At 38.2% G+C, this 21,654-nt stretch overlaps 1 protein-coding gene and 1 long non-coding RNA gene across 11 annotated transcripts; both read right to left on the reverse strand.

The window, feature by feature from the left end:
* Nucleotides 1–178: 178 nt before the first annotated feature.
* LOC138135924 (diacylglycerol kinase theta) lies at nt 179–19,713 on the reverse strand. 10 transcript variants are annotated; one of them, XM_069054904.1, is made up of 17 exons: nt 19,038–19,713; nt 9,894–9,973; nt 9,740–9,842; nt 9,435–9,655; nt 9,222–9,378; nt 7,017–7,133; nt 6,593–6,730; nt 6,283–6,535; nt 6,033–6,226; nt 5,760–5,972; nt 5,570–5,704; nt 5,190–5,513; nt 4,900–5,133; nt 3,884–4,166; nt 3,678–3,834; nt 3,515–3,622; nt 179–1,551 (listed from the first exon to the last, which is right to left on the reverse strand). In XM_069054904.1, exons 1-17 carry the CDS (start codon nt 19,180–19,182, stop codon nt 1,408–1,410), a joined length of 3,006 nt encoding a protein of 1,001 aa, XP_068911005.1. In that variant the 5' UTR covers nt 19,183–19,713; the 3' UTR covers nt 179–1,407. The 10 variants fall into 10 exon arrangements, with proteins under 10 accessions (XP_068911005.1, XP_068911004.1, XP_068911007.1 ...); XM_069054903.1 differs by having other exon boundaries at nt 3,884–4,175; nt 19,038–19,708; XM_069054906.1 differs by having other exon boundaries at nt 3,884–4,175; nt 4,960–5,133; nt 19,038–19,704.
* Nucleotides 16,344–17,487, reverse strand: LOC138135287 (uncharacterized). Its single transcript, XR_011160916.1, has 2 exons — nt 16,891–17,487; nt 16,344–16,834 (listed from the first exon to the last, which is right to left on the reverse strand). It is a non-coding gene; the product is annotated as an uncharacterized lncRNA (long non-coding RNA).
* Nucleotides 19,714–21,654: the final 1,941 nt, after the last annotated feature.

A 21,654-nucleotide genomic window follows, 5' to 3' on the forward strand; every position in this document is an offset into this window, starting at 1 on the left:
GGTACATCTCGATGAAAAACCGGCGCATCCGCCAATATTTTATGCAACGTAACAAAGGATCGTGGATATTTACGAACGTTTTGCTATTGTCCGAAGTTTTCGTTAAGCGCGTGGGAAGGTTAAAGGAGTAATAAGTAAGAGGGTACAACTTGAATCTGATGAATAACAATAATCCGAATACATTTAATATTTCTATATTTCACAATTTTTAATATATCTATAATCACATATACATATATTTCATATCTTATATGTAACAGAAAAACCTCAGCTCACGTGAACCGCTTGACGTCCGAGGTAGATAGATACTCGACACGAATTGTACCTAAGACTGCGGAACGTCGTGTCGGATGACCGAATTGAAGTTTTTCCAATAGATGGAACAGACTGAACGGTTGTTCTGACCATATCTATTAATTACATACGTCTGGGAAATATAATTACAAACATAGCACATCAATGTAGTAATAAGATAATAGCTAAATTATGGTACTGTCATTTCGAAAATCTGCCGGCGACGCATATTAATCACGGGTTAAGCCCCAGGCAGCAACCCGTGAAAAACTGAGCCCCTTGCGTCGCGGCAGATTAACGACGGCGTTAAAGTGTCGCTTCCTGGATAGAGAGACCTAACGCTGCCAACTGTAGCTCGCTGTCCTGCCGCCTTACTGACGGCTGCCGTCTTCGGGGAAGGGTGACTAGAATTTGCATAGCCTACTTTGCCACGAGGGCGATCGGCCAGTGGTGGAACAAACCTCCCGGATAACACTTCGGAAACGCTTCGCTTGCTGCCATTTCGTCACATCATTTTCCGTCACCGTGTGCGGTCACTCGTCGAGATCGTCCCTTCGGATAACATGTGTCCGTAACCGGGATGTGCCTTCCAGTGACGTGGCCGATCAGGGACATATCAGATAAGAGGCGAACCTCCTCATTGGCGACCGTTCACTGCGCAAGAGAACGATCCATCTTACACATCTGGAGTAGTGAGTATTGCCAAAGGCTACTTTGGTAGTGCTCACTTTGCGGTAGAACGGCTGGGTTTCAACGAAGCATGCCGTAATGCAAAGTTCCGGCAATTATTTATTCTTCTCGTTAAATAAACTTTAAAAAACTACAACAGATCTACAGTACATCACTTGTACTCGTAATTTAACTATTTAAAATTAAATAAACTCAACGGGCATTCCGCCACGATTCTAATAATAAGTATATGAATTCACCACAGTTTGGTAAAATACCATACTATAACGTAATAATTATTACAGTTTACAGTCAAATATACATTTTATGTAATACGTTTCGTAAATGCAAGAGAACTAAAAGAAGAACGAACAGCCCATGCCCATTGGGGTTACTGTCTAATAAAACACGGATAAAACTAACAAAACACTTTGCGGGGGATGATTAGAAAGTGGTGTTTGTCGGGTCCGTGGGTGATTCGCCGTCGTTCGAGGGGAGGGGAGCCAGCTGGGCCCCCGGCGATACTAGCATCGTGGGTTCCGTGTTGCGCCTCTTCATTTTACCCTTCATCTTCTTCAGCATGGTGGCCTGGGGAGGGGCGCACACACAAACACTCATTAAAATTCAACGTATGTAAACAATCAATCAACTCTACTTGAATCAACTGAAAAAGCAATAAATCGAACAGTACATGACGAACAAGCAAAATATTATACATGCCAATGAACATAAACATGATGGAAACTTTAGAAAACACAGTCGAGTTTGTGAGAGAGTGGTGTGTTTTATATGGAACGGGGTGGGTCTAGTCATCGGTGCTCTTGCCCCCCTCCCCATTGGCAGGAAGAATGTTCGGTTCTGTAGGCCGACGCTTGAACTTATTTTTCTTCAGCATGGTCGCCTGCATCAACGAATTTCTATTAACGATTGTACAACAACAAACTTGGTGGAACACTCAACAGCGGATTTATCAGCGGGTCAGTACCGTCTTACGGGCTGTTGTCGTCTTGCAACACCTCTACTATAGCACCACCGAACAACAAAAAAACTCGTTTTTATCTTTAATTCAAACAAATCATAATTCAAACGTGGTTCGGAATGGTAGCGCCATTGAAGAGGAATAAGCTAGAGGTACTCAAATTTTTACAACTCTTCCACATCAGTCCAGATTAACAAAACACTACAGTCATTCATATACGGGGTGACACTCAGCCATATATTCCGATTTTATGATTATTATCATCATTGTTTATGCAATTAATTTTATCAATCGTCTTTTAACGGTAACTCTACAAAAACTTTAAATCGTACTTGAGTTTGTGCAAATTCATCATTTCAATTTCTGATCTCATAGATATTTGATGTTTATTTTAAAATTTCCAATTTAATTCCAATTTTCTGTTAATTGATAATTGTTTTAATCACGATGATCACTTAGGTTTTGATTAGCCCCACTGTTATCATATTTTTTTATGTTTCGTAGAAAAAAATTATCGATCACTCCAAGACAAAAATAACGTAAAATAGAGTGAGTAGAATCAACACCTCTTCACTCGACTAAATCTCCATAATCAAATTATTATTTAATACGACTGCTTAAAATGGGTTTTAAAATAAAAAGCAACAATTATTATGGTCATTATGCTCTCACTCTATATTTAGAAGTTATTTAAATTCCTTATTTCATCCCACGACTTTCTAGATCACAAAGATGTAGATGTGATTTCATTTTTAATGAAACATAGTTCCGATACTGTCTTTGAAGTTTAAGGACGACAGGTAATTGAAGACACCTTCGTTAAATCAATTTTCAGAGAAATTACGCATTTTCATGTTTTATGTTGCATAATACGAACACTCGTATTTTTTTTATATTTGAAATTATCTAGAAACAGATTTATCCTTAAAACAGTAAATTAATACAAAAAAATTAATCAAACAACGAAACTTATTACTCTTATTAGACCTTCACGATCTTTTTGGGACCGAGTTGGCTATGATTTTTTTCTTTTCATGTTGGACTAACTGATTCAGTGATGCAACTTTTTTTTCTGTCAGTTTTAATTTAATTTGAAGAAAAGATGAAATAAAGAGTGGATTGTATTAAAGTGGATCGATTAATAAATAGAGCAAAATTAAGTTTAAAACGTTTAGTTTTAGTTGAATACGTTTCTGACGTTGGTTGTGGTTTTGGGGAGGGTGGGGTAATGCTTTGCAGTACATGCAGTTGAATGAAAACAGTCCCAAACTAGCTACGTATGTAAGAATTGGAAGGTTTGTGCTATACTGTTTGTACAAAATTCAGGTAATGTCTTTGCAGTATTTGTATAACTGTATATTTTCAATTAAATCAGTCACATAAAAAAATATTACACAAACTCTTAGTAGGTGTTTTCATTAGTGTAACAAAACTGATTGTAGGTTGTCTAAAATACCAACTCAAAAAAATCACAAAACTACTTTCCAAAATAAAGTAGAAGAGTAAAAAGTAAACTATCTAAGTGACTATGGTAGGTAATCGACTAAATAATTTCCAAGGAAAAAATCTTACCTTCAGAGCAGATTTGAGCACAACCACATCACAAGGGCTTTGCACCCATGGTTCGCCATCCACTTGGACTGGAATGTCTGAATGGAGGTGGATTTTAATGTGACCACCCTACAAAAAAAAAAACCGTTTAATGTAAAAACTCGAGTAAATTGTGACCGGTTACTTGTGCAATCCGCATGGCCGATCTCAGTCCAGACTGTATTTGCCCTAGATGAACGACTCCAGTCACACCCACGACTTCCAACATTCCGTCCCAATGGTTTGGCTTTGAAAACTGATCTTCCTTCTCTGGACCCCACGGATTCGCTCCGGAACCCCAACTGTCACATTTCCTTTAATCATCGATTTTGACACGCCAACAGCGCTTACCTTAAAATGTTAAGAATGATGATGCCTTCTACTTGAGGTAGTTCTACGAGCTTCCCGTCCACTTCTAAGCGTACTTCTTTGTGCAGATCCTTGCACATTTTTGGCCCCACCATCTTTCGCAGACCCATTTTTACGTAGACGCTCTTGTTGTGCAAGCGACTGTTAAACTTGTTCGGATTTTCTTCCCTCGCGTTGTGAAAATCTAGGCACAAATCCGCGTCGATGCCGATTCCGAAGTAGTTGTTCATCACGAATATCTGGGAGTTGTCTTCGCTCGTCGAACCTGCTACAACTGTAGTAAGTGTTCAGGTAAGAGTTACACTCTAAAATTAATCGTATTTTCTGACCGTCGTGAAACGCGTGAAATTATGAAAAGTGTCAATTGGCGTTTCTCGACGATCAGAAATTCTACGACGGTCTGGGCCAATTTTCTTCGGTGAATTTTAAGCAAAATTGGACAACCTACTTTTTGAGAAAGCGTCTAGAATTTTACTTTAACCAATTCCTTTATAACAATGTTGTTTTGCCGTAAACTAAAGTCATAAGCCATGCATCTATCCTGTGATCAGTCTACGTCTGGAGCTGCTTTAGTTAATAAATATTTTTAGAAGTTGGTCGTTTAAATGTTGATTTTAAAACTGGTGCTGCTGTGCATTGATGATTTATGTTCGTTTGCTTACGTTATATTTGGAAGAAGGAAAAACAGAAAAACCAAACTATTTCTTGCGATTCTTCCAAACATAAACTAAACGTCTGCAGTGAAATGAGTTAAACTGTTGATTATACTCACAGTTTACCTTGGAATTTTACATTATTAATGATTAATTAAACTATGTTTATTAAATGGGTGGCCAAGCTCTAAAACGAACTATTCCATCCTGCTTTCAGAAAAAGTAGGTGGACAACCTACAGTTAAAATTTCAGCAGGCAATGGCCATAGAACTACGCGCAACTGGTTATTAAACCCGTTAGTCTCAATTACAGCAAAACAACATCTATAAACACATATGATTGACCTGCTTTTCTAATTTGCTCATTGGTCACTTTCATTTTGGACAGTTTTTGCCTCTTCTTACCGGTGGAGTTGACCTGCTTAACGCTGTCATCTGGCTTATCCTCAGGATGGAACACCACAGTCCATCGATCTAACCGGATTTCCTCCGCATCAATCACGTCTCGTAAGAGATTCAGCGGGTCTTCACCCCCTGTATATCCTGGTCCCCACCTGAGCACTCTTGCCAAATCGTTACCTGGAAAAATTCGACGGTAAAAAATTCCCCAACCTTGACGTTTTTCTCTGGGGTACCTGTCCCCAGCGGAACGATAGCGCAAGCCGGAGAAGAACACTGCGAATCTTGTCCGACGTTGTCCAGACACTGGAGGACCCAACCGATCGTCCCGTCACCCCCGCACACGAGAATCTTGTAGTTCTGGATGTTTCTGAATACGTACAAGCCCGGTAGAGGACCGCCGTTGTCCAAGTCGAACACTTGATACGGATTCAGAAGTTTTCTGAAGCTGGATATGAGTTCCAATCCTTGACAACCCCCAGATTTTACGTTGACGAAGACGAGAAGCGGTTGCACACCGTTTGGAGTCATCGAAGGTTCAATATTTGGCAACAACATCACTGGAAAAACAATTTCGATGGAGGAGGCTCAACCGGACGAAATATTCATAGTTTACCAAGTAAATGTTTGTCTTCGAATCTTGATTCCCTTAGAGTATATAGCGCTCTGACAGCCTTATCAGAATCCTCGTACGTTATAACCATAGACCCGTATTCGTAGTAGATTGGACCAATTTTAGAAAATTTGTTTTCTGAAACGTTCACTTGAAATCTCCCCGATTAATAAACTCTCGCAGGATACGTTACCTTTTCCTAAAAATTCGGTAAGAATGTTCTCGTAGTTCCTTTCGGAAAGATTGGGAGGCAAATTGCCCACAAATAATGCTAAATTTGGTCCGTGTGGGTCTTGTTTCAGCTGCAAGTAGAACCTCATGAGCTCCATTTGTCTGATGCTATCCTTCCCCAACTGCTTCATAATTTCCCACGGCCTCTCGTTCCACGACAACACTCGTTCAGTAACTGCAAAGAAAAAACCGCCGTCAGCATCTCGGAACGTTCTCAAACTCGACAACGACGCACCTCCCCTATCCAGCAGGACCTCGCTACATCTGTAATCTTCGCAGTTATAGTCCTCGAGGCCAAACCGTTTCAAAGCTTCGCGTATGAGATCACCGACCGTTGTATTGGAATCCACAGGCACGGTGCAGAATGCCTGGGATACCTGCAACTTTCCAGGGTAGACGCGTACTTCACCCTTGTCGTTGTCCCTGTCCCTAAGAGAAAACATCGAATTCTAGACGGGATCATCTTTGACGCCGCGAAAACATACTTGAACCGAAGAAAAACCGCCGGCCTCTTCCCTTCTTTTCTGTGAAGAGTCACCACAGGAGTCGGATCTTGCAGAACTGCTTCGTCGGGAGAATATAGATCTGTCAGATGGAACGAACTCGGATCTTTTGTGATATGAAACGCCCGGAGAGCCTGTGTTAACACTTGCTTCAATGGTGCCTGTCGAGATACCACAATGGTCCGGAAGATCCTTCTTCTCAACGAATTATTCCCATCGTACACTTTGATCACCTCTGTCGTGAAAATGCGAAAAGTAAGCGGCCACCCCATTTTCCCTAATTTTTACGTACCCTCGTCTCTGTCCTCCTTGTCCTTGTTCGTCTTATCCTGTCTGCTATCGCGGCCTGGTGTATGAGACTGGCTGTAATCTTCCGATTCCCTGTAACGGCCAGCATCTCCGCTGCTGAATTCTTCCGAAATACTCCGGGCTACAAGACAACGATCGAGATGAGACTACTTTAACAAATTTCACGATCAAATTGCCAGTATAATATTACGTACACACTTTTATTTTCAAATAAAGAAAGTTAGTATTCTGAATCTACTCATAACTACAGATATTTCGTGTGGTTAGCGTCACTAATTTGAGAGATCGGTGGAAATGTCGCTGAAAATAAAATAAACATAAAGCTACGTTTTAGACGGCAATAGAAAAGCGCATAAAAAGCGGTAGAATGCATCAAACAAAAAAGTACTTTCGCAAATCAAATATACCTCGGACATAAGGGAGCGAGGGCTGGCATTTGCCTTGACATGAGGATGGCAAAACAACAGAAAGACGCTTCAGAACACTCGATAAAGCAGTCCGTCTATCACTACCGCCACTGATGACTGCAAAATCATTCCCTTGTTATCTTAAAATAAAAATTAAAACAAAATTAAAGCACTTAAAAATTTACGTTCGCTGTTGCAATGAAAGAAAATAACTTCACAAAAAAGAAATACTAAATAAACAAAGGCGAAACTAAATATTTAAAAGCTCCAGTTTCAGTGACGCTGAATTACAATTACAATTGATTTTGTTTAATCGTGTCGACCATTTCATGAACTATATTGAAGTAACATCGTCGTATACCTTCGAGTTGACAACCCACAGCATGAGAATATCATTTTCATTCTTTTTTTGTTCGACACTGTCAAAATTTGTGAATTTTCTCCTGTGTGAACGGATTTTGATAAATGTGACAACTTGTCAAAACGAAACGTCAAGCTAATTTTAAAGATTTTAAGCGATTTGAGCCTGTAAGGGGCTCGTCGAACAAAAAAATGTTGTATTCAACTCGTTCTTGTGTAAATTGGGCTTTTTTTGGCACTCATGGACCTTTAAAACGCTCGTTTTACTCGTGTTTTAAACTGGCCCACTCATGCCAAAAAAAGCCCAATTTACACACGAACTCGTTAAATAAACTACTATTTTACTTTCGAAAATGCGGTTTTTTAAAAGGAGAAATTCAAACTCTATTTGATACCGTAAACATTACATTAAATAAATACAATAATTAAATAAATGTTTATCTTTGCACGTCAGTCAGTCTTTTTGTGATATGACAAATGTCGATATTGACTACATTTTTTCTGGTTAATCTCACGTAAACTGAATGATTATGATTTCAAAATTGGAATTATATTTATGACCACAATTGTAAAAAAATAGAAATATCAACTCGGCCGTGTCTGTCTTACTAATTTGTACACAGAAACGCTGAAGAAATAAATATGAAATTTTTGGTGGTACCTAATTCTAAACCAGCTGAAAAACTGCTACCTTCCAGCAGATGTTTATGATGTTAAACAAATCCAACAAATTATAGTAAAAATTAATAATGTAAGAAGTCCCATGTCAAATTTGACAGCGGCGCTAATATTTCTAGTACACTCAAAACAAAAATTTTACTTTTATAGTAAATTGTGTGGTTATTTTTTTGCACATTAAATAATGTCTATGTTGAACATATACATTTTTAAAGTTTCTTACCTTTTCGGCATTCTCCAAAAATGAAAATTTAGAGTTTGGATTACTTTGAATTGTTCAAATGAATGACAACGTCTTAAACGTAGATTTATTGTTTTGAATGTACTTTCAAAATTGTTGCTTATTTACCATAGAAACATTCATTAGCATTAGTTCGCATTTTTGCCACGGGACTTCTTACATAATTTTTATTATAGTTTACGCTAAAAGATAATTGGGTACCAGAAAAAATATGAAAATAACATTCTCGTGCCACTTTAGTACATGTATTTTTTTCTGTTGAAACGCTCGGTAGGTGTCCGACATTTTACTTGACTTTTCAAAATTTAAAATTTGGATAGGTAACTGTTACTGAACTCAGTCAATGGATTGTGCTTCAGAATAATATTTCTTCATTTATAAGAATGTGCAATTTAAGCTCTGTTATTAGTGAAGAGGTCAAGTTTTAGAATGAAAAACATTTTTTTAGGATCCATTTTGTTACAATACAGTTAAAGAAATCTGTCAATTTTTAAAGAAGAAAGTTATAAGTCCAAGGTGGTTATTTACAAAGTTGAAAATGTGCAAAATATTTGTTGCGAATGTTTACGGATACGGATCTTCAAAAAAGGAAATCGTGTTCCACTATTCATATTAGGGCAGTTGAATGACGCACGTAATTACGTACGTTTGTCGATTTTTTACAACCCAAACTAGAGCGATCGTATAAACTTTAGTTTCCTGTCTTGACAAACTTCCCAAAGTGCTATTAAACATAAAGATCACTGTTTATAAATTGAAGCATCGATATTGTTGATGCGCAACACAACTCGAACAAACGGCAAATTTCTCTTTTTAGGCAAAATGTTAAAATTTCAGCTGTGTCCAGTACAGTATCGCCTACGATTACCAACAAAGGTACAACACCTAGTTAGTAATAAAGCAACACTTACGGCATGAATACTCACGAGACAAGGTGTCTTTCCGACGAACTTGAACTCCGATGATGGCCTCCATGGGTACTTCGGTTCTTGGAATGCTCACGGCATGCGGTGGCAGATAAATCGGTTCCAGCACCCCGAATGTGCATTCGGATGTTATGTTCACGTGGCAGGTGGCATGACACTGCGAAAGAAATTGGCGCTTTAATGACAGGATAACGGGCGAAGGATCGCACTTACGGTCATACCGCACCATTCGCACCGGTATCCCGACAAGCATTCCGTCGTCCAGCAGGTTTTCTTGCAGAGAGCACATTTTGAGTTGCTCGGCAGATTACCTTCTCGCCAGTGATGTTGATGGTGTACGTTCGACAATTGCTTTCCCGGAAGATATGTAGCGTTTTCCTTGCAGTCAGCAACGGCGAAATCCTGACATTCGGTGTGTACGAAGTACTCGCAAACTGAAACCAGAATCAATCAACCCGTGTCTTTGAATTAACCTATCAACTTTGTATTGTTAATCGGTTGTATCTTGTGTTACTCACTTTCACAGTGGATGGACACGCTATCATCTAACCTTTTCCTACACACATTACAAAATTTTCGCTTATGGTGGAACGGTTCTGACCAACAGTGGGCTACCGGATTCTGGAAAAAATATTTTACAATCTGGTTGGCATCAGTGTGGTGGGTTTATACCTTGATAAGGCTGGCGGCGATGCTGGAACACGGGGACACCACAGTCTTTAGGCAGCGATCATGCACCACGAAGTTGCACACTGGAAAAAACGAAGACAATTTTTCAAACAAGAAACATACAATTTATGATAAAAGTTGGAGCATGCAGCCACGGCTCCTTAAAAATAGGTCAGCAGAAGGAACAGATGTCATAAAAGGAGTCTCTAGAAGCTTTGGACGCGGTGTCGGATTTCTGGAATGAGCAGCGGAGGGAAAATGTTTCGAAACGAAATCCGTGCATGTTTGAAATAGAATCGTGTAGAAAGTGGCGGTCAGCGTGTTGCTATTGAAATTTATATTTTTAATTCGTGTTGTTGTCCTGCTGCATAGTACGCGGATGTTCGAGAGGTGTGAGCTTTCGCCAGACCCGTGCCAAACCCGCTTTCCAAATCCAACTGACGTCATATGAATGACGTAGCGGGTCGCTTGCACAAGATTTGCAAATAAATCAATACAGGGGACCTTTACAGTTGGTGTACCACGGCGGGTATGCCGACGGCGATAACACGAAAAAGTAGCTGGTAGGTATCCGTATCAAGTGATTATTGGGGATAGATAATGAGCGGTGTTATTAATAGATTCCAAATGAAAATAAACCACCTGTATGATGTTACATTAATAGCAGGTGAAGTATTTCGCTGATAAGACAACTATTATGTCGAAGCTTGAATAAAAATAGCTTATTGGCAGGATTTATCCACACCCATCTGCATTCTGCACTATCGATAAGCGGTGCAGGATGCAGGGTGGTCCTTTCCGCGGACGTACAAAAAGAGAAAAACCGATCCGGGACGGTTGTTTAGCATCACGGAGTTTTATTCCGACGTCGTTTCGATAATATCTTGCGGCCTTAGAGGTCCACCTGGATTTGCTGGAACTAGAACAGGCCGCAAACCATAATCCATATATCGTGGGTGTTATATAATTAATGGAGATTTCTTGATAAAAATAAATGCGACCCTGAATACAACAGCAGCAGTCCGTGAAGAGATGTAAACATATACACACAAGTATATCAGAACTGACGTCAACAATCACCTCGTACTCAATATGCGCCTGTGCAATAGTTATTCTTTTGCCCATATGTAATCAGTTCCAAACCGCAATAACAAAACCTATAAACGAATAAAAAAACGCGCCACTAATAAAACAATCATAAACAATTACGATATTTGGAAAATTCTGACTGAGGGACAGATTTCAAAATTACGCGCATTCGGTGAACGCCGTGTATGATTCAAAAGACGTTTGTAAAATGTACAAACATGATCTAAAATTTATCGTCGGCTGTAACTTTTTATTTTTAGGAAACGGAAGGAAACGTCTGTTTCCGGTCATTATTTTAATATGCCATGTGTACACCTTCAGCGTAATTATTCCAACAGCTCTATTTTTAGGTGTTTATCGTTCTGACACGACCGATTTCACGTTTAATAATTAAAATGTGCTTTACAAAGGTACTCAAGGCACATGTATCATCATCATATATAAAGTTATTTCTAGATTACCTTGTCTTATTTTTGGAAATTATAAATAGAAACGTATAATGTTCTTTTTATTAGATATTAAACAGGATATAATACAGTCAACATAAAAATGAAATAAAATGTAAAGGATATAATAATTTAAACTATGTTAATTTTACTAAACGAACATTTTACTCGGCATAAAATGAGCAAAATAAATAAACTTGCAATGGAGTTATGGGAAGAAAATGAATGATTTTTCTCAAAAAGTCAGGAAAACATTTTTCGTTTCTACAGACCAGAAAATATCATTTGATTTTATAATCGTCGTTAAAATTCTACAGTAACATACTAATGTAATCTAACGTAAATAAAAATTAAAAAGTTTAGTAAGAAAAACTGATGATGAAAGCGATGAGAATGTAGAAATCATGAGAAATGTAGATTGCAGATGATGACTACTCGACAGGATTATTTTTGGAAAAACATTCAATATAGATGGAAAGTATCAAAATGTCAGCAGTATAAACAGCATACCAATAGCATAATAACGTTAAATTTCAAGAAATTGTGTTAGTGTGGGGTTAATACTGAATCAACTTAAAGATTCATTTTTACATTTCATGTAAAACAAATATATTTTTGTTAGAAAATAAAAATAATATCGACTCTTCAACTACGCAAAATTCACTAAATTAATTATTTATTTTTTTGACTCTGGATATTCAAGTTTTCTTGGAAGAGGTACAGTTCGAAATTTTTTTTAGAAAGTCATTTCAAAACTGTTATTGCTGTAAACTGCTACTAACAAGCAAGGTTACCTTTTTTTTTGTATCTTTCACCATTCCAAAGTAGTTATTAACACTCACCAAAAATCAGCGGCTGAACACAGAAAATCGGAGCTTTTTCCATTTTTCTACTGTATTTTGAAAACAAAAACATTTTCAGTTTTAGCGCGTCATTTAGATTAGTTTAACATTCAAAAAAAATAATTGCACCCTCTTCGAGAAAAGATTGTTGCGTGTTAACGATCTCATAATATCGCTTAAAGTCGGGAATTGAGAAAATGAGGGACATTTGGGAATTGACTTGCATTTTGACCATCGTCGTGTCAAGACCAAAATTGTATCGTATTGTGTCGTGTCCAAAACTTGAAACCTACTTGCGAGAAGTAGTACCTAATTCGTTCCTGCCTCCTGGTCCTCCTGAGTCAATCTTGATTTAACGGATTGTGGATCACGAAGAAAATCGTACAAAGTTGTTCGCTTAGGTAGACTTAAATCAACTCAAAACAGATTTAAGTGCCCTGGAGTCAAACATTTTTTTGGTCCTTCGAGCCGGATAGGTACTACTTGGTCTTTTAATTGTAGCTTTTTCGATTATTTTAATTGTCAAATTAAAATTCATTTGCTATCTTTAGCGCAGAGTAACTAGTTTTTTTCTCCTGGTTTCTTTAGTTATATCGTCGTTAATTCATCTAGTTTAAATTGATCGTCAGCTGTTTTAAACAATTTTAAACAAAATCCAACATGTCCTTTTCTATAACCTATTCAAACAAACCGCAACTTTCTAATTTATTCTAGATACATTTTAATTTTGACACATGCAAGCTTTGTTACTTTAAGCTTGAACTAACTGCCATTTGGTAAAATCCCTCGTCCTGATTTTACCATGCAGTTAGTTCTCGTGTTGTTAAATAACAAAGCTTCTATGCAAAACAAAAATGTTTCAATTGCACAACGAAAGCTTGTTGGGTAGAAGATCCAAGGACGAGCGATTCTGACAGCTGACAGTTTTTCGAGTCAAATTTCTAAAAGGCAACAATGCTTAAATTGTTAAAACAGAAAATTGTCTGGGGATGTTGTAATGTTGTAATTCTGGATTAAAAAACACAATATTACTTTTATTTATTTTATTTAATCACTCGCTGAAACAAACAGTATTGCTACAGTAAACGATCAACAAATGTATGCCTGGTTATTATAGAGGATAAAAAAACTCTTGCTTAATTGCAATCGAAAACAAACCCGATGCTGTATCAAAAATAAAATTTGGAAAAAAATTGTAACTTTATTATTTTTAATTTCCCCATTTAGACATTCTTCTGATAAACCCAAAACTTTGTCCTTGGAATCTTTTAATATTTTGCAAAATTCCAAAACAGGGTTTTTTGCCCCCCTATTTTTACCAAACGAGTCGTTTTGTGTGATTAACTAGGGTCAATTTTTTGTAACCATGAATATTTTAATTCTGATTATTTAATTTTTTCTATGAACAATGCGACTTTTTGACAGGCTCCGTTTCTATCGCAACAGAAAATTTTCGCCCTTACGCACAGGCGGGTATACACTTTGATGACTAATTTATTCCAAATTTTAAATCAATTTGTAATGCTTTTTCGTAAAAATATTACAGATAGCGAGTTCTTTCTCTGGTTAAAATTAACACACGTATTTCAGATACAGCCTGTATACGAAAAACGAAAAAACCCCGATTCTCAGGAAGTGATTTCACTCTTTAAACGTAAGTACAGTCACGAGTAATAAATTTTGGTCGTCAAGGTCATTCTTTGACGTAATCGAAAATGCTCCATTGTAAAACAGTCGTAAATGTCATAACCTAACATCATGTTGTATAACATTAATTGCCATTTTGTTCTCATTTTTTTTTGACACTTTGTTGACATGGGCATAATCAGGCAGGGATTTTTTTTTTTAATTTGTGACAATCTAACCAAATTTTGAAATGACATTGACGACCAAAATTTATTGCTCGCGACAGTACATTGCATCGCCAATAATAATTATTTGTGAGGCTTATAATTTCAAATGTACTACAAAATATAAAAAAGTTGCCCTATTTTACAAAGGTACAGTCCGTACAGTAAAGTAACCTTCTTTACAAAATTTGTAAGACTTTACTAGAAGGTACTTTTATTTGTTTTATTTGTTAGTTTAAATTGAGAAAATATTTGTTTAAGATGAGTTTCAAATAAATTTGCGGCGAAAGATATTACATATATGTAGTTATCAATTTTTTTAAAGATACCCAACTAAGTCAGAAGGATTTTTGAAAAAAACATTGAACATTTTTAAATTAAGTTTTTTTTTTGTCTCCTGGGTCTTCCAGAGCAGATCACAAAGTCACCGCCATGGCCTTTTGTACAAAGAACACAGACGTGCGACTCTTGCACCGCCTTTACGCCAGCACAGAACGAATAAAATAATTAATTCCGTGGAAAAAGTGGGTTATCGGCGCGAAACCGCCGTGATATCAAAGATCCGACCGCACCACGCGGAAGTTATGTTGAAATTTCGTATTCCGGTCAATAGTTATATTGTAATGTTTGCGTATTTCGTCTAGTGTTTACGCAAAGATGCGGCGTTTCTGGAGTCGCTCCGGTTATCGAATCGATAGGAATATATTAGAAAGCGGAGTCGTTGCAAAGGGCAGAGAGCGTACATATCATCGTCGCAGTTGTACATCATTTAATGTTTACTACACACTTAACCAGATGAGAGGTGCTATCTTTCGTACCGGACATAACGGCGGGTGGCGGTGGTGGTTGCGGAGAGGTATTGATCCGGAGGCTGCACCGAGACGCCTCTACACGCATCGTTATCGCACACTCCGCGAAAATTCAGCCGCACATTTCGACTCTTTACTTGTTTACCATCCGTGTACATACAGAAAGCCGACTTACCAACGGTCGAAGGTCTTGCAACTGTCCTTGCACGCGATTGCGGTCCAACTTTCCCAAGAAAATTCCACATCATTTTTTCGCGGAAATGTATCGCTTATTTTGTAAAAGTCTGTTTGCATCGGTTCGCGACCGACTCAGCGAATCTTTCTGTTTACAACCAATATTTCTCTGTTTTGGACTCTCTCTCTAATAAATCCAAAACTGCCGCAGTATAAAAAGTGAGTCCAAAACCTCATTTGAATTCACTACTTACAGTTTTGTTCAATGAGAAACGAGCCGAGTTAACGTACTGGTAAAGAATTACATGAGCTGTTCCAATTCGTTTTATTTAAGTGTAATATCTCGGCCAGAAGGAGTTTTAAATGCGTCTCCGGAATTCTGCCAGAGCTACAGTTTTTGCTGAACGCGGCGCCTCCACCACTTTTAATCTAAAAATTGATATGAATTATTATTGTGTGGGTGCCCGTTTCTTCAGTTGTAGTCTAGAGGAATTGGGGTTTCGTTAATAAAGTCGCTTTGCGGGTTTTGTTTGCTTTGAGCTTTATTCCTCTCTAAAGTCGTTTGAGACAAGACGTGCTAAGTTGAAACTGCTGTTGAGCCCAAAAAAGTGAAATATTAATGTAACGCAATGTATACAGGCTGTACACACATTTTTTAAAGAAAACATTAATTAACACCTACAACTAAATTTACCTTACTCAATGTCACCATATTTTTGTCAATTTACAGCAAAGCCAAGTATAACAACCCTAACAAAAATTGGACAAAACATTGCATAAAAATGAAAATCGTTTCGTAACTCGCCCATCTTAAATATGTTTGGATAAAATGTTTGTAAATGTGCTCCGTCTTTCTGCACCAAATAAATCTTTGGCAGTTATTTCTTAGTCTAGTTGTCGACGTCACTAGTTCATTAATTGATGATGATGACACAAATAGCTATCTAATTTAACTAACTACACTTACGTTTGAAAAACTCTAAACAAAATGTTGGAAAATGTTTGTTAGGTTAAGTAAATTGAATAAAAATATTGTTATACGAGTTGCACAAGACAGTCTATTGTCGAAGGAGAGGGTTCGAAGGAATGAGTTCGCCAACATGTCTTGTAAAACGAGTGTAACATGCTATTTTTTCTATTTCGCCTTCATTAATTTAATTTTTTTTTAAATTAAAAATATAAAATAATTATCTAGTGACTTTTATGTTAATGGCATTGGGTTGGTATTCATGAGATAATGAAATTTCATTAAAAATTTAATTTCAAATTGTCTCCCAAATTTTGTTACAGTAATAATAACAGTAATAATAATCTACCCCCTTAATAGTTTATTTTAATCCTACATGGATTCAGATTAATTTTTGACATCACATTTGATATTGACATTTACAGTAATTCTACCACCAATATCAACCCCATCTTGATTGGAAAATGACATCATGTTTCTTCTCTTCTGCTTTACAAACGATATTATGTCTACTTCTTTTTTTCTTTTACTCCAGTGGGAACAATATGAAAATTAACATAACTAATGAAATGCCTTTAGGAATTGCTGAAATTACGTCAGAACTAGTTGTGGTTGTAGTTGACGAGATATCTTCAATTACTGAAGCCGTCATCCCGGAAATTGCGAAACTGTTTATGCACCATAGACTCACGATTTCCTTAATTTTAACATTTCAAAAACGAATTCATTCAAAACGATAAGGTGAACTGTTTCACAATTGAGAAAAGCTGAAATCAAATGAACACTTTTGAAATTATTCAAAAACTGTCGGAAAACTTTATACGGCTGAATTACTGCGATGGCGCCACTTGCTTTCAAACGTCATAATTGAAATGTCAAAAAAATACAAAATTTGCGCTAGACACGACGCCACGAATTTATTTGTGAACTTTCTTGAATGTTAGCTTGTGTCCATAAATAAACAGACAGACTGACGGACGCTGTTATAAATCATAGACGAAACCGTTTTAAGTTTTATGCTTTTTATTCACGTAACAAAATGTTTAAGGCAAAATTGGGCGGCTGTTTTGGGGTCATGGACTTGCATAAAATTCGAACGAAAAATCGATATCGATATATGTACTTTATCTTCACGCCGAATATTTTACGGCTTTTAAAAGTTTATGCAGTGTCGCATCTGCAGCGCGCTATTCGGAGCATCCCGCACCTGTGCACGCTCGCCAAGAACGAGGACCTTGTCGGAGAGCAATATTTATTTAGAGCCAGACACGGCAAACTCGAACACTGAGAGTAAGTTCCAGGTGTGGGAGTCGGTTGTAAAGAACTGAACCGTATTGGTGGTACGGTTTCTTTGACCTTTCCGCAGGACTATAAATAATGAAGCTTTAGCCGTACACAATGGGGAACAGCGTTGACATATTCCGCTGCGATATCGCGTCCCTATATACCTGGATGTATATAATAAGTCAACTTACGTTAACTAATACAATTGCTCCACTGTGAATAGAGATCTACCAAGGGGAGATAAGTGAAAACTTGAATGGCTAGGCCGAATCTGAATGGAAAACTAGTTATTTTTGGGCGGGGGTCGCAGAGAAATCAGTCGGCTCCCGATTTAGGACCAATCGAAAACAAAATATCGGGACGATCGATGGACTCGCAAATTTTAAACGAAAACGATCGTTCCTGCGGGTTCGCGACTTTCCTGCAACAAGATGCCAAGATGCGGCGCCTGCAATTTTTTCAACGTCTAATCTATAATTCAACGAATTTGTTTGATCTGGTGGTGCGGAAACGTCGAGACGCTGCTCGAGTGCCACACTCGGGGCTATCAATTCAGCAACAATTTACTTAATCGTAAAAGCGCTGTAAGCGTATCGAGACCAGTAAAAGTGGCAATAACGACCCATAACAATCATTTGGGAAATAAGAGTCGCGCTTTAGTGTACATGTGCGACACCTGCGATACACATGACTAAAGGTGACGGACTGACGTCACGGCGCTATACATGCGTCGCTAAATAATCGGAGTTCCTCGAGATTATTCGCTGGCGAAAGATCGATGCGCAATGACGAGCGCACCGAGAGGCGTCGGCGTCGCAAACGATCCACGTATCATACTGTATCAGATACATTTTATAATCGTCCAAAGATGACCACCAGGATTGACACTTTCTTCTTATGGTTCCTGCTTCCCCAAAAGGAATAACTATATATTTTCAAAAAAAAAAAATCAAAATTCTGAACGGGTGCCGACGCCTCGAGGGCATCCGCGTTGCCCATAGTAAACTGCGGCAGTCATGTATTAATTAAAGACAACATCAACGTCCTTCGGTGCCAAGTTGCAGTCAATTTTGAAAGTTGAAGATAAATGTTAACGATGATTCTTCAGGTTCAAGAATCATCCGGAACAAAAATTGTACCCAAACAGTTAACTTGTTAATCCGAGGCTTATTTTTTAACTTTCGCTCAAATATTTCTTTTCACAATACACACTCCCATAAATGCTTATCTACATCTGCATTTTTACGACGTGACTAAGTCTATTATTGGAGGAAGGATTTTGTTAAGAACGAGTCTCAGCAAATAACTTTATCTTTATGTAGATCGTAACATCTGAAGGTGCGGGCAGTTAGTTTCTCTAGTTGTCGAAGCGTATTCTCCGAATAGTGTCATCAGTTTCTTCTTTCGGAAACTTTTGACAGTTTATTCCGAAGGAGGGTGAGTTTTCGCAAAATTGCCGTGTTGTCGGTGCAGAAGTATGTATATCTTTGCGGCGGTGCGATTTGTTCCTGGAGGAAGCTGGTGAAGAAAGGGAAGGACCAAGGATGGGTGCTTTGGACGCTCTTCTTCGGGAGGAGACCTGGGTGTGTTTTGGCAGGAGCGGTGGGAGCCGGCCCCGTGGTGGCGGAGCCGGGAGCCGTCTGTGACCTATTTCGCGTTCGGAGGAGGGTCGGGAGGGTGGCTCACCTTCGCAGATGAAGCCCTGCTGGATGAGGCCCCAGAGCATGTCGCTGCAGTGGTGGCAGTACGTGGGCTTGTGGAAGGTCTTCTTGCAGAAGCTGTGCCCGTGCGCGGCGGGCGGCTGTTCGGTCGAGCCCGCCACCGACGCCATGTCTCCGAGCCACCGTTCACGCCAGATTTTCACCGTGAACTCGCACTAGGCACAGGCATATTACAGGTCTATGTGATCTCGAAACCGTACGCGAACATTTTGCGGCCGTAGGGTATCTCTGCAAGCCAGAGTTACATGCCTAAGGCGCATTTCTCGACGTCTCCCGTACACAGCTGACCATCACTGACGAACTACGAGTGCGCATCCGCGAACCGTCTGGACGCGTCGACTGCTGCTGCTGCTGGGAACCCGTGCGTCTCGGCGCCGCGCCGCTCTCCTCGGCCCGCCCATCACCGCGACGCCGCTCCCGCTACATCTCGCGGACGAAGGACCACTTCATCCCCTAGACCACGCCGGAATCTTCCAGCTTCGACCGTGCTCCTGTTCTTCAAGAATTATGGACCTCTTCCAGATTTCCTGTACAAATCTCTACTTCTTTCGCCGGCATCCCATAAATATCCCGCACGTACAACCAAACTGTTGCTACACCCCCATTCCTCTAATCTATTTCGTCTTATACTTATTGCCCCTTCTTAAAGATTTCTATTGTGCAAGCTCGCATGCTTCTTAAAGCCCTTCCTAAGTCTAAAGGATTTAGGACGTCGTAAATTTCTTTCGCTCCTGTAGAACAGGTCCTCAGTAATTTTATTTTACTAGAAACTTTAAAATATGTGAGTATATGTATTTATTCTAGCTGTAGTTTTGTCGGTCAACTAATACTAGATAAAAATTTGCCATTTACATGTGCCACAGAAACCGTGATCTCTGTGGCTCAACAGAAGTTCTTCGGGCAGATTTTTTCGTGATGCAAAGAAACGTCTCCTAAAATATCTTACACAAGACCACATAAAATTATGTACGCGAATACCAAAATTCAATGGTTTTTAGTTAGGAATGCTTTCTACTTTTATTGCTACTGAAGCGTCATCATAAAAATAAATTTGAGAAATTCTAACAATTTCAGGTTTATATAGGATGATTCAAATTAACAAAAGTTAAGTCTTATCGAGAGTATTAAGTTATAAAAAATGTTTGACTTTTCTGTAGTTTCAGTTGACGAAAATGTGTTAGATTAAATAATACAACTGAAGCTCTCTGATTTACGTAATCTAACTGTATCTGCTGCACCACCTAGAGAGGTGAAAAAATTAAAAAGCCCAATAAGCGCGTTAGTAGAAAGTTCCATCGCGCTACGCAACACGCGCGTAAGCAATCCAAATTATTCCAAATGCAATCGCACAGTTGAAGCTGCCTATTGCTAAACGGACATTTAGATTTTTAGTTTCCGATTTATTTATTATAGTTATTTATGCAACGAGTGGGACATAGATTTGATTATTGTACTCATGTGAAGTTTGCACAACGAGGCCGTGGGTCGACAATGTGTGATCACATAACTGCGATAATAATGTATATAGTATCTTACGAGTTCCAATTCAATGCAGTCAAAATAGAAATAGGCGCTAATTGTTTTCAAAATCATAGCAACAATGAAGTAGCAGTGTCAATCGTGATTTATGTTTAGTCAAATAGAGGTATTTTCATATTTGGTGGCGGAAACAAAAGACTGAGAAATGTCACAAAAATGTATTGTCAGTGTCAAATTTCTCATAAACGCCGTAAAAAGGAATGTCTAGGTAAATTTAAATTTTCGCTAAATAGATTGAAAAAACAAATTCTAAGGAAACCAATTTTTGTCAGTGCTTCAAAAGGAAAAGTTATTCTCATATAATCAAACGTATTACAAATTATTTCTCTAGTTCGACGATGAATAACTTTCTTATTGCCATTTGCTGCATTTCTGTCGCAATCACGAACGTCTTTGAGAAATTTGACACTGACAATACAAATTTGTGACATTTCTCAGTCTTTTGTTTCCGCCACCAAATATGAAAATATCTCTATCAATTAACAAATGCACGGGATAAATAAGATATCGCACTGTTGGTACTTAGGTATCTGTAATGTCTGTTGGTGATAAAGAAGTGTCTTCATTTGTTTAGAATTTAATAAACGATAAAAAACATTCATGTCATTTTCACACAAATTAGTGATCTTTAAGCTATTACAAACTAGTGTTTAAAAAAACGCTGTGTCCGGACATCTTTCCGTCAGGATTCCATGTCTAAAAATTAACAAAGTAAACTAAACTACATAGTTTAAAAACCATTTTTTTAATACAATTTTTCCGAAATCGATAAAATAATCGATTTTCTATAGAAGGTGTTAGAAGTCTTTGGGGCAGTTCACAGACAAAATGAACATAAAAGAATAAATGAGTAAGACATGAACAATTTAATTCAGTGGTAAAACGACAGAAGAGGAGAATTTTGTAGTTGATTAGGTACAGCAGTTGTAATACAGAGTGTATCAGAAACAGGTAGTATTGCGGACACGGAATCTTAGACGATTTGTCATTCGATTGACATTAAAATGCAAAACTGGCTTTAGGTGCAACTAACCTCACTTTCG

The sequence above is a fragment of the Tenebrio molitor genome, chromosome 7 (genome assembly GCF_963966145.1).
Source record: "Tenebrio molitor chromosome 7, icTenMoli1.1, whole genome shotgun sequence".
Taxonomy (NCBI): domain Eukaryota; kingdom Metazoa; phylum Arthropoda; class Insecta; order Coleoptera; family Tenebrionidae; genus Tenebrio; species Tenebrio molitor.

What these genes read in the sequence shown, in the direction of transcription:
- LOC138135924 (XM_069054903.1), bottom strand. Translation starts at nt 19,182, where the DNA reads ATGGCGTCGGTGGCGGGCTCGACCGAACAGCCGCCCGCCGCGCACGGG. An exon ending in GCGGTTTTTCTTCGGTTCAA is followed by an intron (nt 6,227 to 6,282) that starts GTATGTTTTCGC and finishes GTTTTCTCTTAG; the next exon opens with GGACAGGGACAACGACAAGG. An exon ending in GGTCCTGCTGGATAGGGGAG is followed by an intron (nt 5,973 to 6,032) that starts GTGCGTCGTTGT and finishes TTTTCTTTGCAG; the next exon opens with TTACTGAACGAGTGTTGTCG.